The sequence below is a fragment of the Papilio machaon genome, chromosome 28 (genome assembly GCF_912999745.1).
Source record: "Papilio machaon chromosome 28, ilPapMach1.1, whole genome shotgun sequence".
Taxonomy (NCBI): domain Eukaryota; kingdom Metazoa; phylum Arthropoda; class Insecta; order Lepidoptera; family Papilionidae; genus Papilio; species Papilio machaon.
The window spans coordinates 2544836-2561682 of record NC_060013.1 but is presented as its reverse complement, the minus strand read 5'-3'; the positions used below and the strand labels follow the sequence as shown (position 1 = coordinate 2561682).

General features: G+C 36.4%; 2 protein-coding genes across 3 annotated transcripts in view; both read right to left on the bottom strand.

Annotated features, from left to right (window-relative positions):
* Positions 1 to 16634, bottom strand: part of LOC106711742 (ATP-citrate synthase) — a 41722-nt gene extending 25088 nt beyond the window's left edge. Inside the window, exon 1 of one of the 2 annotated variants that reach the window (XM_045684904.1) lies at positions 16486 to 16634. The gene's annotated coding sequence lies outside the window, so the exon portion shown is untranslated. Of the gene's footprint in view, positions 1 to 2245; positions 2382 to 16485 lie in introns of those variants that run through there. The other variant, XM_045684903.1, reaches the window with a different exon arrangement.
* On the bottom strand, positions 4784 to 7736 carry LOC123722595. The gene is made up of 2 exons (XM_045684868.1): positions 6705 to 7736; positions 4784 to 4885 (listed from the first exon to the last, which is right to left on the bottom strand). The coding sequence occupies exons 1-2, from the start codon at positions 7734 to 7736 to the stop codon at positions 4784 to 4786; spliced, it is 1134 nt and encodes a 377-aa protein (XP_045540824.1).
* Positions 16635 to 16847: the final 213 nt, after the last annotated feature.

Genomic DNA, 16847 nt, shown 5'->3' with positions numbered 1-16847 from the left:
TGCGTTCCCTTCTCCGTTGATTAAATTCTGCATTTGCGGATGTCTATGGGGAACGGTCTCCGCTATTTCGGCGAATTGGTGGCCGTTTGCTCGTTTGCCACCTTTTGATATATAAAAAAAAAACCTATAGATACGTATTCAGGAGCACTAAAGTGAAGTGAAAAGACCTTCGGAAAATCGACTCTCGATAAGACGACAAACTTGTATGTATCTTCCAAATTTTATTACTATTACTCTACCAGCTGCCGCCAACGACTCCGTCCGCGCGGAATTAAAAAAACGTAATAAGTAGCCTATGTGTTCTTCCAGACTATGTTGAGTTAAGCCGTTCCGGAGATAATTTCAAAGAAACATCTATCTAAATCTAAACATTCGCATTTATAATATTAGTAAGATAAGATATAATAAAAAAAAAGAGAAAGTTTAGATGTATGGATAGATTGATATATATTAGTTATGTATTGTATGTATTGTATCTACAAAACGGCTGCCTAGATCTCGATGAAATTAGACATAGATGTAGAAAACAGACTGTAAGAACACATAGGCATTGTATCCTGAAACCGTGTACAGTTCCAGTGGGACACATTTGATTCACATATCTACTAGATAACTTCCCATCGTTTCAACGCAACTTATTGAAATCTAGCACAGATATAGAACGTAGGCTCAAGTAACACATGTTATTAAATTCACCATTTAATTTCCATTTGTCTATGCCCAAGACATTTTAGCGAAGGAAATAAAATAAACATAATATATTTTCAAACTTTCGTGGTTTTTACTAATATAATGTTCGTAAGAAACGGGATTCTTACCACGATTAGGCTGTTTGAGCTCCCGATATTTCGGCACACTACCGCACAACCAGTCAACCCGTGAACATGGCGCATGCAACTGTGCCGAAATATCGGGAGCTCAAGCAGCCTAATCGTGGTATGAATCCCGTTTCTTACGAACATTATAATAATATATTTATTATTTATATATTTATTTATATTTTTTATTATTTCTCGTATATTGTAATGCCTACATAAGTTAGATTACCCGGAGCAAACGCAAACTAGCAGACAGACAGAAAAAATGTTAAAAATGGTTTTTTCGTTATAAGTTGCGCAAATAAGTCCACAAAATATTACTTTTTTCAACTACATACAGACGTTACATTTTTATTAACTACTAGCTGTCGCCCACAACTTCGTCCGCGCGGAATAAAAAAAAATAGTAGCCTATGTTACCTATGTTCGCATTTATAATATTAGTATGATTAACAGTTACACGCGACTTCGTTCGTGCGGAATTAAAAAAAAAGTGTGAAATAATTAATCAAATCGGTTCAGCAGTCGGAGATTATCCAATGCACAAACAAATCTTTCCTCTTTACAATTAATCTTTCTAATATTGTAAATGCGAAAGTTAAGATGGATGGATCGATGGATGGATATTTGTTTGAAGTTATCTCCGGAATGGCTCAACAGATCTTGATGAAATTTCGCACAGATATAGAACATTGTATGTAAGAACACATTGGCTACTTATTAAGATTTTTTAATATACCGCGCGAACGAAGTCGCGGGCGACAGCTAGTATAGATATATATTGTATTTTGTATTGTCTACTCTAAAAAGAAAGTTAAATATCTGTTAAGTATGGAAAACGTTCATAAGCCGATGGAGCGTTTTTGAATATTTCATTTGTTTTAAATTTTAAATTGAGTTCGTTACAGTATACGTCATTAGAACAGGAAACATACATAGTAATCAGTAGGTATATATAAAATACACATATAATTAAGCCGAAGACAAAATAATAAACGAGCTAAAATAATAGTTATGTTTAAAAAACTTATAGAATCATAATAATATTACAAATGCGAAAGTTTAGTTGAAAGGATGGATATTTATTAGAAGGTAGCTCCAGAACGGCTTATCGGATCTCGATGAAATTTGGCATAGAATGTAGAACATAATCTGGAAGTACACATAGGTTACTAATTAAGTTTTTTTTTAATCCCGCGCGGACGAAGTCGCGTGCGACAACTAGTGTCTAATAAATAAATTCATCGTCACCCAGTGGTTAGAGACAAGTGACTTAATTTAACTTACCGTTAAAAATTAAAGAAAAAAAAATAATCACATCTATATTCACGCGTTATTCTACTTTATAATTCCTAGCCACGTCGTATTCAAATGTAAAAGGGGCTCCCCTGGTACAACTTTCTCGCTTGTAAAATAACTGAGCTCACCACTTTAACAGCAACGCTTTTGTGCCGAACGAGTCAATGGAGAAATCCAACGCGATCGAGTCTCGATATCACTTATCGACACGTCCGCTACGTGCGGCTGCCGGCGGAAGACTGAATTGAACGAAACGAGGCTACGTCACTCGTGCGCACGCGCATACATCAGCTCCCCCTACCTCAGGCATGTAGTCGCGAACCGTTATCGGGCGCGACCTTACAACTTCACTACAACACTAATCGCAAACAACTCAATTCCAAAAGAATTGCAAAGTGGGCGAACACCACAATACATCGTATTGATCCAACATTCAAATTACGTAAACAGAGAAACGTCAAATTCCATATTTGGCGGCCATTACGATATTTTACTTTTTTGTTAAAATTGTTGAAAAAGTACGCCCATCATCTCCCTGTCCTTGTCTCACTCGCGTAGGGTCGGTGCAACAGTTTTCGTCATCTAAATTGATTCCGTCATTTCAGTCGTCCCTCCCTTCTTTATTATGTCACCTTTCATGCGATCCATCTCTTCCTAGTCCTATGCCATTCCCTATCAGTGTACCCCTTATCTATATATATATATATAAAAGAAAGTCGTGTTAGTTACACTATTTATAACTCAAGAACGGATGAATCGATTTTACTGAAAATTGGTGGGCAGGTAGCTTAGAACCAGGAAACGGACATAGGATAATTTTTACCCCGTTTTCTATTTTTTTATCCGCGCGGACGGAGTCGCGGGTAAAAGCTAGTATGTGATAAAGTAAACTGATATTGTATCATAAGGGTAGCTAACGTAATGATGGATGTATCCAACGTGTGAAAATGTGTTTGATAAAAAAATATAGAATTTTCTAGTTTAAAAATGAAGCGCGCCTTGTCTATGCTAAAGAGTTTTAATTGGAACGTGGTATATAAGTAAGGAATAGAGCGGAAAAATAAAAACCTAGAAATCGTCGTTCACCGTTTAAAATCTACGTTTACATAAAAATAGGACAGCCAGCTGTCTGCGATAACATTTGCAATAATGTTTAATTCACGTAATTCAATAGTCGTGATTCAAGTAAGTAACCATTGTGACACGACAAGACAATAATTATAAAAACCCATTAGTGATAATGGACACTATGTAGTGGCCTTTGCTATTACACCTAATGCGTTACTTGTTAAAACCATTTGTTAAGCAGAAATTTGACTTTTTTTTCATAGACCCTACCAAAATTTTACTAGCTTCGGTAAATACCGGTAATACTACTAATGTAGTTCTTCAAATTGTGGACCCAGAATTTTAATCCGTTATCGTATACCCCAGTTTCTTCCGTGTATCATCTGGACCACTTTGGGAATCACTGTATTACTCGATCAAAACTTTAACTTCAAAGGAAAAACATGACAAGACAAGGATCTTGTGACACTTTTTTGACATTGGCAGGGGGCGTTAATGAGCTATTGTAATTTATTGTCACTTATAACCACCGGATCATAAAGTTTGTCGGTCTAAACCTCACTTATTGTTTTACAACTGACAGGTGTCACTTAACAATTACGACGACTAGTGACAGGCATGAAAAAGACACTTCTAATAGTTTTGTGAATACAAAGGACACATATTTTTACTGTAATTTTCGATATATATTACATTTAGTATAAACTATGCTCATACTATATGTAATACATATATACATACACGAGCTTTTGTCCGCGACTCCGTCTGCGCGAAATTAAAAAAAAAAACTTTAAAAGTAGCCTATATGTTCTTCCAGACTATCTTCTACATCTTTGCCAAATTTCATCAGAATCCGTTGAGCCGTTCCAGAGTTACCTTCAAACAATCATGCATCCATCTAGACATTAGCATTTATAATATTAGTAAGATACATACATACTTGAGTCTCTACCCCACTATGTCAAGATCACCCTTATAAAGTAACACTTGATGATAGTTCCATGGGGATACAAAAAGTCCATACAGAGGGTTGTTTTATGTTAGGATAGAACACCAATGAGTTCCCATATCTGACGATGACCCAAGGTATTTTTCCCTTAGTAAAAAAAACCCACTATGTTGCTGAAATACTTGTACAAAAACATTTCATTCTCGTTTTAAATACATAGACAGAAAAATATTTGTACACGTTTAGTGGAAATTAACTTTTAAAAGAGAAGATAGCTGATATATACATTTTTTTCAAATTTCTTGACGGCTCAATGTCATCTGTACTCTGCGCAGTCCCCTCCCCCCCGCCGCATTACTGTATGCTGCTACACAACATTTTGTTCTGCGCAGCGACTCATAGTATGTTCTGAGCCAAGACATATAAAGCTGGGTATCCACTATGTTCGCGAACCTCTTGTGCTCCGCGCTCTTGCAACAGCTCCGCACAGTGGATACATTTGCGAACATGGAGAGCGTACGGTGCGCGCTCCGCGCTCAGCGCTCCAACGGGTAGCGGTAAATTGGGCGAACACAAAGGGGAGTTCAGTCTGTCCGTGGACGCGCGCATGTTCCTATGGAGATACGCGTACCTGTCTCCATCAGAGCGGTTACGGGAGCGCGGAGCGCAAGAGGTTCGCGAACATAGTGGATAACCAGCTTAACAAGCTGTCATCTTCATCATTCACATTTGTAGTTATATAAATCCTTAACTAATATAGTAAACGACTAAAACACTCACGTACATTTATCGACCCATCGCTCACTAGTGAGCGTCGGGAACGCAAAATAACCACCCTGATGAAGAGCCCCCGATGGTCTCGAAACTAGTCGGTGCCGACACTAGACAAATGTACGTGAGTGTTTTAGCCGTTTTCTATATTAGTTAATGATAATGTCTCACGAAAGTTTGAATAATGTAATATATAAATCCTGTGAAAATTCCACCTTCGTTCTTGCATTTCGTTGCATCATAAATTTCACACTAATGCGTCTAAAAAACTAATTAACATAATTGAATGTAATATTACATAACTTAATTATATCAATTATTTCATAACGTAAATTTAATAATGTATAACAAATGGTTCAACATAACCACAGATTCATTCCAATACAAAATTCTACGCAACAACAGGAAGTGGGTCGCATAAATAATGAATAACAATAACAAATTAACTAGACCAGTAATCCCAGCTTGTTCGAAATTCTAACAAATCAATAGATTTTTTGTCTTAAAATCAAGTTCATCTGTTCTAGTACTTTCCTTAGAAAAGGGCTAAGAAGAGAAGTACTAAGTCTGCTTCACTTATTAATAAATACCTTCGACAATTTGCGAATGCGATGATTTTTAAATTAGAAAGAAATTTGAATAAAAACATCACTGATTAAAAAAAAAACTCACAAATTGCGGAACTGGCAGCCGAGAAAATGATCATCGGAGATAACAAAGCACGAAGTAATAAGAATTGATGATATTAGGATCATATAAAAATGCAATACTTGAGATGGTCGTGGCGCAATCATCATCATCAACAGCCTTTATCTGCCCAATGCTGGGTATGCCCAGGCCTATGGGTCTTTCCCAATGCTTTTCACAGTACGCGGTCCTCCGCCTTCCGCATCCAACGACTTCCCGCTATCAAATTTATAAACATGAATCACTGGCTGGAAAAGCGACAATAAAACCTGCGTGAAATAACTTGTTTTCACAATATTACGTATGACCTTTACAATGTCAAGTATATTGATTATAAGCATCCATCATATGTGCAGATAGTCCACCTACACTGTACTCGAAGTGCCGACCTCTCGACCTGACATTGAAACGTCTTATATAATTGTTTATTCTTAAATCGTTTTGAAATATGTTCATATTACTTTCCATTGCAGAATGTACACCAATCAATAATTCAGTACATAATGACGTAACGTCGCTTAGTGATGTAGTAAACTTCTTTTCGGTTCCGGTTTTCGTGGTTATATGTTTATAACCTTTATGCTTACATTCGTATGTAACTTTCTAGACCTTGCGAATATGTTTGACCTTAAGTGTTCCTAATCACATTGACATAACTGTAAGGTGAAAGGTAAAGTTCCGTTTACTTGATAGACATGTCAACTACTGGTACGTTTACCCTATATTTTTTGTATTAAAACTATTAGCTGATTTTGGTTAATCTTACTAATGTTAGAAACGCAAAAGTTTAGATGGATAGATTGATGTTAGTTATGATGATAGAATGTAGAGCATATATAACTTCAAACTTTCGTGGTTTTTACTAATATAATGTTCGTAAGAAACGGGATTCTTACCACGATTAGGCTGTTTGAGCTCCCGATATTTCGGCACAGTTGCATGCGCCATGTTCACGGGTTGACTGGTGTTGTGCGGTAGTGTAAAAAATGTTAAAGATAGCCGTATCGGTCTACCTTCTTCCTGATTCGGCGACCACTACCACTGTCCGCGTTCTCACTGCACATTAAGTCCGCACTCGATGTTATTTTTGTTTGTCGACAAACTACACTCACTGTGTCTACATTTGTGCGCGTACTCGAAGTCGGTTGCTGTCCAGTCTTGTTGTAATACTGGATCACTGGATTCCAGGCACTCGACAATTTAAACCCATCTTCGCGATTGAAGTTTTTGCATTTAGCAATTTCAATCGCTTCTCTTACCAATCTTGGTATGTAGTGGCGTTCCGTCGATAGTACCTGGGGACTATGAAGTTCAATCCAGTGATTGGTAGAGGGGTCCAAAAGGTGTTCAGCTATAGCCGACTTCTGAGGATCGTTGTTTTTAACAGCTCGTATATGTTCCTTTATGCGACTGGTGATGGTGCGCTTGGTTTGTCCTATATACGAGCTGCCGCAGCTGCAGTTGATTTTGTAGACACCGGGTGTTTCAAACGGAATACGGTCTTTGGGCGATCGCAGTTTTTGTGCTATCTTACTGTCAGGGGTAAAAATAGTTTTTATCGCGTATTTGCTCAAAATCTTCGACAGTTTGTCAGTTACCCCTCTGACGTACGGCAAAAAAGCAGGCTGTCTCGCCACCTCCATCGGCCTATTCCGTTTGTGTCGTCGTGCTTTCAGCTTTCCATCATATCCATTCCGCCGCAGTACGTTCGACAAATGTTCGAGTTCACCTGGTAAGTGATCTTTGTCACAAAGATCATGGGCTCGATTCACTAGTGACGTCACTACAGCGTTCAGGTGTAGTGGATGATGGTGTGAGCTCGCGTGAAGGTACCTGTCAGTGTGAGTTGGCTTCCGGTACACAGAGTGGCCGAGTGATCCATCCGGTCGAACCTTAACTAAAACATCCAAAAAAGGTAGTTTCCTCTCTTTTTCTACCTCACAGGTGAACTTTATTTTGTCGTGGATGCTGTTGAGATATGACAAGTAACACTCGATGTCTGCCTGGTTACCCCTCATAATACAAAAAACGTCATCTACGTATCTTTTCCACAGTTTAACTGGTGATGGTGTGGCTGTGATGGCAATGTTTTCAAAATGTTCCATCCAGATGTTAGCAACTACGGGGGCAACAGGGCTTCCCATAGCCAATATCGGGAGCTCAAACAGCCTAATCGTGGTAAGAATCCCGTTTCTTACGAACATTATGTAGAGCATAGTCTGGAAGAAAACATAGGCTACTGATTAAGTTTTTTTTTTTAATTTCGCACGGACGGAGTCGTGGTTGACTGCTAGTAAGTTAAAAAAAATGATGTTGTAAGTTGTAACCAGATGGCGTTGTCTTCATTTTAAAAAGTCACCAAATCTATGTTGTAAAAAATGTGTTATTTGTAAGTGAGCGTGTGTGTAGTGACAGTTGTAATAGTCACTGCAGTCTAAACACACCTTTAGTTGTAACTTGCAGTCGCCCGCGACTTCGTCCACGTAAAGTTAAAAAAAACTTAATAGGGGTATGAAAAATAGATAGTAACCGATTTTAAGACCTCCTAAGTATACATATAAAAATTCATAGAATCGGTTAAGCCGTTTCGTAGGAGTATGGTAACTAACATTGAGACACGAGAATATTATATTTAAGAGACTAGCTGTCGTCCGCGAATCCTTCAGCGCGGTATTAAAAACTTAATAAGTAGCCTATGTGTTCTTCCAGACTATGTTCTAGATCTATTCCAATTTTCATCGAAATCTGTAAAGCCTTCTAACAAACATCCATCCAAACATTCGCATATATACTATCCGTCGCCCGTGACTCCGTCCGTGCGGCATTAAAAAACCTTAATAAGTAGCCTATGTTTTCTTCCAGACTATGTTCTACATCTATGCCGTTCTGGTGGTACCTTTTAACAAACATCCATCATTTATTTTGTCTTTTTAAATTAGTATAGGAAAATTTTGTGATATTCTGATTTTTAAATAACTTGAAAAAAAAATAAAGATAAAATCTACCCAACGTCCCTGACACAACATGTTAGGGGAACGAGAGGGCGACATGGCGCCGCCCAAAAAAAAAAAGATCCATACATTCGTATTTATAAAATCGTATAACAATGCAAATGGAGATGTCAAAATGATATAATCACGTGTAGAGAATTATTGACAACAAAAAAATTAGAGGAAATAAAACAATCGATAAATAACAAAGTAGAAAGTTGTTTTACATTACAACAAGATGACACAATAAAAAATTACCTCAACTAGATTAATTGTAATTTTAGGCTGGGTATAGTCTGACAAATTTTCTGACCCGGTAAAAGGCGTTACTATGCAGTAAGTTCTGTCAGAAAATATTGTAAAACATACTCGGGCACAGAAAATGACGACAAGGATCTTATGACACTTTTTTAACATTAACAAAGGGGTGCTTTTCACTTATAACCACCGGGTGAGATATCTTTGTCGGTCTATAACTGTATTGTTTAGTGTGACTATGATCTGGCTGAGGATATGGACGAATTTTGGCACTGATGTAGAACATAGTCTGGAAGAACACATAGGCTACTTATTAAGTGTTATTTTAATTCCGTGCGGACGGAGTCGCGGCCGAAAACTAGTAATATTATAAATGCAAAAGTTTAGATGGATGGATGTTTGTTAGAAGGTATCTCCGGAACGACTCAACAGATCTTGATGAAATTTGTCACAGATAAAGAACATAGTCTGGAAGAACATATAGATTACTTAATAAGTTTTATTTAAGAATCCGCGCGGATGGAGTCGCGGGTGACAGCTAGTATGTTTTATATCTATAATTTAGAGGCGTATAGTTTTTTATATTTACACGTGCACTTTTCTTTGTCATTACAATTTTTTTTAGTGATTAATTCAAGTTCTTATGTAGGAAACTGTACTTAACAAATGATCTAACAAAAAAAAACCTATAAAACAATTCTCCATTGAATCGTTCGACATTGACGATGACTTTTTTCTATTATTGTTCATTATAGTAATTATAAATAAATATCTTATACAACACAAGGCAAGTTTCTCCTTGAATTACGATTAGCATATTTGCTAAGTAATTCATTCTAAATATATATATATAGTGTTGAATAAATTAGTTACAAAACTCGCACTGATACAAATGTGACAACTTTTAGCGGTTTCTATTCATAACCCTAAATCATATGTACAATAGAACAATTTAAAAAAAAATGGCAGCAAAGTCATATTTATACAAAATAGCTTTTACCCGCGACTCCGTCCGCGCGGAATAAAAAATAGAAAAACGTGGTAAAAATTATCCTATGTCCGTTTCCTGGTTCTAAGCTACCTGCCCACCAATTTTCAGTCAAATCTATTCAGCCGTTCTTGAGTTATAAATAGTGTAACTAACACGACTTTCTTTTATATATATATAGATTTAAATTCCTATCTATCTTTTAACTTAAACAAAAAATTATACATATTCTAGATTTATAGAAGAACTAGCTGTCGACCACGACTCCGTCCGCGCGAAATTAAAAAAAAACTTAACAGAACAGACTATGTTCTACATCTGTACCAGACTTCATTAAGATCCGTTCAACCTTTCCGGAGATACCTTCTATCAAGCAACCATCCATCCATCTAAACATTAGCATTTATAATATTAGTAAAAAGTAAGTTCATTTTAGGTTAGCAAAATATTTTTTTTCTTAATGAAAATATTATTACGCCTTCTGTGGTATTTGTATCAGAGACGCACTTAAGAGCGACATACGGCTCTGGACCCGCACTATATTGACCACTGCCCTAAACCATAGTTAAAGTACAATTTAAGCGAAAAGTCGTAAATTCTAAAAAAATAATCAAAACAGAGTAAACAACATGTTTCATACAGGAATTTTGACCTGAATTAAGTGAAAATAGTCATATCAAATTCCATGCGTAGCGATGTTACCAGCTGTCGCCCGCGACTGCGTCCGCGCGGATTTTTTTTTACATCATAAGGTGGCAAACGAGCAAACGGCCACCTGAATTCGCCGAAATAGCGAGACGACCGTTGCCCATAGACATCCGCGAATGCAGACGCGTTGCCTGCCATTAATCAACGGAGAAGGGGACGCACAGAAAGAGAATATTGCCATCCCAAAAAATTTCGTCCCCTCTTCCGCCAAATTCGGGAAAGGGGACTAAAATTAGGCCTCCGGGACCACACTCATCAGACGAAACGCGGAATTGCTTCCGCTTCACGCCAGTCTTCTGTGTGGTCGTGGTATTGCACCGGTCGAGCCGGCCCATTTATGCACCCAACAAAATATTGTTGTTGCGGGATCTACCACTGTTAAAATTAAAAAAAGATACTTAATTAGTAGCCTATGTGTTCTTCCAGACTGTGTTCTACATCTATGCCAAATTTCAGCAAGATCTGGATATATCTTTTAACAAACATCCATCTAAACATTTTTAATATTAGTAAAATAATTAAGATGTAAGTTATAAAAAGTCTTTCACTTTGGCGTCTTCAGTCTCGTCATAATCTGTTGTTATAGGAACATACATACAAATATTGATTTTTATTCACATACACACACACACACACACACACAAAGACAGATTTTAATATCCTTTTGTAATCATGTATATGTTGAAATACCATTGTTATGTAAAACAGCATATATACAAGCATAATCTAATAATGCAATAATATATTATTAAATATTTGAACATTTCACAAGACATCATTAGTAGTACTGTACTTATAGTAAATAATGAATTAAAACTGGCGAAACATTTGACTGGTTATGATTAACTTTGTATTCGACATATTTGTACATACCTTTATATTAGTATTTTCAAATATCTTAGCGCTCCAAGGTCATCGGCGGTGAGCTGAGCAGCGACTCGCGGTAAAGAGCCAAGATATTTACTTAATATTGAAAAAAAAACTAATTTCCTATATATCATATGAGTAACTTTTTATTACATAACATTGTTTATTTCATTATGCTTTTTCAAACAATAATTTAAATAATTGCGCAAGTAAATCAATAATAATAGTGAACATTTGTTATTTCAAATATACAAGTGTAAGTACCATTCGGCGAATATATTATGTAAAATCATACAAATTATAATAATAATTGAATAATTCATTACATACAATAGAAAACTTTATATATCATACCCATTTCATAGTGAAACGTCATTTGACCTTAACAAACCATTTTGAAGAAAAACAATAAGTAATTTTTAATTCAGAAAATAAATTCTCTGTCTATGAACTATGGTCTGAAATAGATTAATATGCGATCATTAGTGATTTAATAATCTTATGCCTACTTGTTATTAAATATTCACCCGACTAAATATTTTGCCCGACTGATATGAGTCATATCAACTACGATCACATCAGTCTGGCAAATGACGTATATTCGCAGTTATATTAGTGCAAAAAGATATTTCAATATCTTAATAAAGATAGCCGTAGAAAAGATAACGGTAAGGTGTGCATGTTAGTACCAAAGTCCAACAACGACAGTGACTTTCGTGAGAAATAACATACGACAACTTTATCTGGCCCGATCACAGATCCTCTATTAGTGGACTAAGTTTTCTAAGTCCTAGTGAGCTTTCAGAATTTAGTATAAAGTGTCCACATTCGGTCAGATATCCTTATTGGTCACTAACACTTTTATTTCTGATCGTACTGACTACAATAAATTGACTATAAAGAGATGAAAAAATTTTCATATCTATATCCCCTAGAGCAGTGTTTCTCAAAGTGGGCGATAACGTCCCCTTGGGGGCGTTTGAAACCTAGTAGGGGGTTTAAGGGGCCCAAAAATGGGAGGCGTTGAAATTAATTAAAGTAATGAAATTGTGGTTTTTAAGTTTTAGGAGTGAATATAAAATGGGGGCGCTGAAAAATAATTGATTTTCAAAGGGGGCGGTAAAATAAATAAGTTTGATAATCACTGCCCTAGAGGGAATAGACTTGGGTTAGATAGGCTAACTCAAAAAAACATTACATGACAGCTACAGTACGACAAGGATCTGGTTTGACAAAGACATGGTTGGGCTAGTGAGCTTTTGTAATTTAGTATCACTTTTGCCCACCGGGACAGATAAGTTTGATTTATTGTATACAATATCGTCGTAATTTTTAATTCAGAAAAGATTTTTATATTCAAACTAGCTGTCGCCCGCGACTCCAAACGAACGACTTTTAAAAGCGCCATCTCTTGTGATTGCATCATTTTAACTATTAACTTAAAAGGTTCTAGAAATTTCCGTAAGATGGCAGTACATGACATTCGTAAATAAATTACAAAATACAAAAATTATTTAAAATGAACATAAAAAAACAAATTGTATATTATAGTAACGTTATTATTAAAAAAAACTATGTAAAATCAATAATTCCATGGTAATATGCATAAAAATAATTTCTAAGTTGCTTCAAGTTAATCGAACCTTCAAACATATCAAACTGGCCACTAACAAAACATTCGTTGCTCATTTTTGAATCATGAAATAAAAAAGTTCACTCAGCAACATAGTGGTCGTGTATCGAGCGTGCTTTAGCGCTGCCGACCCCACACAGATAACCCGGCGACCTCGGCAATGTCGCGTCAATGTCGCCGCGACCTCTACAGAACAAGGCAGACAACACGATTCCTAACACAAAACAATAGTAATTTAAAAACTATAGACCGACAAAGCTATCTGAATCGGTGGGCATAAGTCAAACTAAATTATGACAGCTCACTAGCGCCCCCGTGACAAAAAACGTGACGTCAAAAAATGTCACAAGATGTCTTTGTACTGTAGCTGTTGTTTTCTATGACAGAACCAACTGCGATGGCAGCGTGTATCTCATTTGTTCAGATATCCTTGTTCGACGTTTATCACTTAAAAAAACTGTCCAAATCGAATGACATCTCACTCATCAAAATGTATCGTTTAGGCTCCAGAAGGTCACTTGGACGATAGAACTTTTATACAAACCCACATACATAAAAACTTACTCAGGCGTAAATATATATAAACTGTAGGTCTGTATCCTTAAACACTGATCAACCATATCCGACCAAGGAGGAGAGCAGAGCAGATTTTTGACCGTAAGATTAGCTTTGTAATATTGAAACAAGGTTTAATTTTTTTTTTTTTTATGAGAAGGGGGCAAACGAACGGCGCGAACACCGAAGTGATCATCGACGCCCATGGACATCCGCAACACTAGGAGAATTGCAGATGCGTTGCCGGCCTTTAAGAAAGCTATACGCTCGCTTCTTGAAGGTCCCTAAGTCGTAGTGGTTTGGAAATACCGCCGAGGACAGACCATTCCACAACACGGCCGTGCGCGGCAAGAAATTTCGCGAGAACCGCACTGTTGTGGAATGCCAGCCATCCATATGGTATGGATGGTACCTGGCGGTCTGTCGGGTCGTCCGATGACGAAACTCGGCGGCAGGAATCATTCCAAACAGTTCTTCGGAACACTCCCCGTGGTATAAACGATAAAAAATGCAGAGGGAACTGACGTCCCTCCGCAAGGCCAGAGTATCAAGCCGATCGGTAAGAGCTCGGTCGTTGACGATTCGAGTCGCTCTCCGTTGTATGCGGTCAAATGGAAGAAGCTGGTATTGGGGTGCTCCCGTCCAGAGGTGCGAGCAGTATTCCATGTGGGGCCGAACTTGCGCCTTGTACAGTTGTAGGCGGTGGCCCGGCTGGAAATACTGCTTCGCCCTACTGAGCACACCCAGCTTTTTGGAGGCCAGCTTGGCCTTGTCTTCCAAGTGACCGCGAAACTGAACGTCACTCGATATGTCAACGCCGAGAATACCGATACTGGCTGAGGCTACCAGGGGAGTGCCCTCAAAACGAAGATCTACGACAAAGGGTTGTTTTTTAGCGGTAATGGCGCACACTTGTGTCTTTTTGGGATTGAATTCAACGAGATTTCTTTTGATTTTACTTATTACTTTTAATATTTAATTATAAAATTAATTTTACTTTGCATGTCTTTTCTTATCAATAGCAAGCGTAAAAAAAGTAACAGAATTGAAAACTAAATTTAACCACCCTAATTATTTGAATAAAGCAATTTATTTAGGGATAAAAATCTGCTTTGCTCCCCGATCCGGTCTGGGTGAATAGATACTTCAGTTGGAAATAAAATTATGCTATGAAACAAATCAGATATAATGAATGGTAATCTTATGGGATATTTAGTTAATAATCTTACTTAATATTATGAATGCGAAAGTTTTTATGTATGGATGTTTGTTACAAGGTATCTATAGAACAGTTCAATGGATATTGCAGATTTTTGTCACAGATGTAGAACATAGTCTGTAAGAACACATAGGCTACTAAGTTTTTTTTTAATACCACGCAGAGAGAGTTGTAAGCAACATCTAATTATAATGATGGTTAGTATGCACTTTTAGAACATTTCAATTGAAGTAACAATTATAAAAAAGTCAACTGATGAAGTGTCATTCAAAACTTGTTTGTTCATAGCCTTATTTATTATTAAAAGAAAATGTAAAAACCACTTTATTTTAGTATACAAAAATCAATGTTAAAAATGATCATCATATTCATGTAGTATGGGGAATATTTTTTTTATAAATTATTAATTAACACCTATGGACTGGAATTTCTGGAAGCATCTTAAGTTGTAATTGTGTGGTTATACCACTGAGGACAGAGTATTCTGAGTAACACAGCTGTGAGAGGTAGAATAATTAAATTTTAACCAAATATGTTACAAATGTGATTTTAAATAACTTAGATAAGTAAAAACGGTTCAAAATTGTTGATTTATTGGTTTCGGCTGATAGAAAAATGTTTTATAAGGCCTAGAGTATTATAACATTTAAGAAATACGTATTTCAATAGGTAGGACATTATGAAACAAACTACACACCCAAAAAATCCTACTGGTACAGTTTTGGTTTTTCAGTTTGACATTTATGACTATTTTATGAATATTTGTAGTAATGTATCTATAATTAGCGTTGCCAGGCGTCCGGATAAAGCCAGACATAGGTAGGCTTTTTCATTGCGTGTCCGGCCAAAACAAACAGTTGTCCGGCTTTTTTTAGGCCTTTTATATTTCACAAAAGAGAGTGGCTGAGCGCAGGTGAGAGTCGACAGACGGGTGGCCCGGCCTTTCTACCCAAATTTCCGGCCAAACTGGCTGGTCTGTCGGGCTATTGGGTTTGGCGAGCTGGCAACCCTATCTATAATGTCAGCTCTGTAACTAATATTTTTGAAACTCTTCGAGTGGAACTAACTTTTGCTATATTTTGTCATTAAACAATTATGGTAGAATAGACTAAGGAATATACATGGTACACTTAGTGAATACATTGAACTGTCTGTATGAACATGAGTGTCTCATACAATTCATACAATTGTAGATAGTACAGACATTATTGTCGCATTTTCTGAAGTAGTATATTCGTACATTTATAGTTTACTTTCTGTCTAAGACAAATGTCTCTTTACAGGTATTACCTTTACATAAAACTCATAATATTCTCATCTTTTCACGGATGACATCAGCTATATGGTTCAGCTATTATTTCAGGTATCAGCTATTCACTAGGTTTTTGACTAACTTTTAATAGTAATAAGATCGTAAAAATATGTTTCCTTAAGTCTTAAAAAAAAAGTATTGACAAATAAAAGTTCTGTCGATGTTACACGGAATTAAAACGAGTAATCGCGGTCAGTGACTGTGCAAATCAACTGACAATGAATTATCCAACAATCTTTATCCAGCAATCAGTGAACATAACCGGCTTATACAATCGGACGCATCAAATAAAGCTATCAAAGATAAACCTTATCATGTGTGCCTTTTCGGTTAACCTATAAATTATTAATTAGAGTAACTCACCTCTTGTAGAAGGCCGTTGGAACACGTAGAAGCACTAATACAATATAAAAATGGATAACACAATCACCTTTGTGGATTTAACACGACTTTTACATTCGCTTCGTCGAGTCGATTGAAGTTGATTTTGACGTTAACTTGACATTTATCCTCAAAAGATAAGGTAACGTGTATACTGTATGAATTGCAAATTAAGAAAATAGATTGAATGAATCAGAGCGAATCACACTCTATTTTTTGCACACTAATTTAATTTTTTTATAATTATAATTTCCAGATATTTCATTAATAAAGGATTTATATATATTTACTAAGTAGCAATTAATTTAATTGAATATTAAAGGGACATTACTGCAAAAATCTAA

What these genes read in the sequence shown, in the direction of transcription:
- LOC123722595 (XM_045684868.1), bottom strand. Translation starts at nt 7,736, where the DNA reads ATGGGAAGCCCTGTTGCCCCCGTAGTTGCTAACATCTGGATGGAACAT. An exon ending in CGCGCACAAATGTAGACACA is followed by an intron (nt 4,886 to 6,704) that starts GTGAGTGTAGTT and finishes TTACTATATTAG; the next exon opens with TTAAGGATTTATATAACTAC.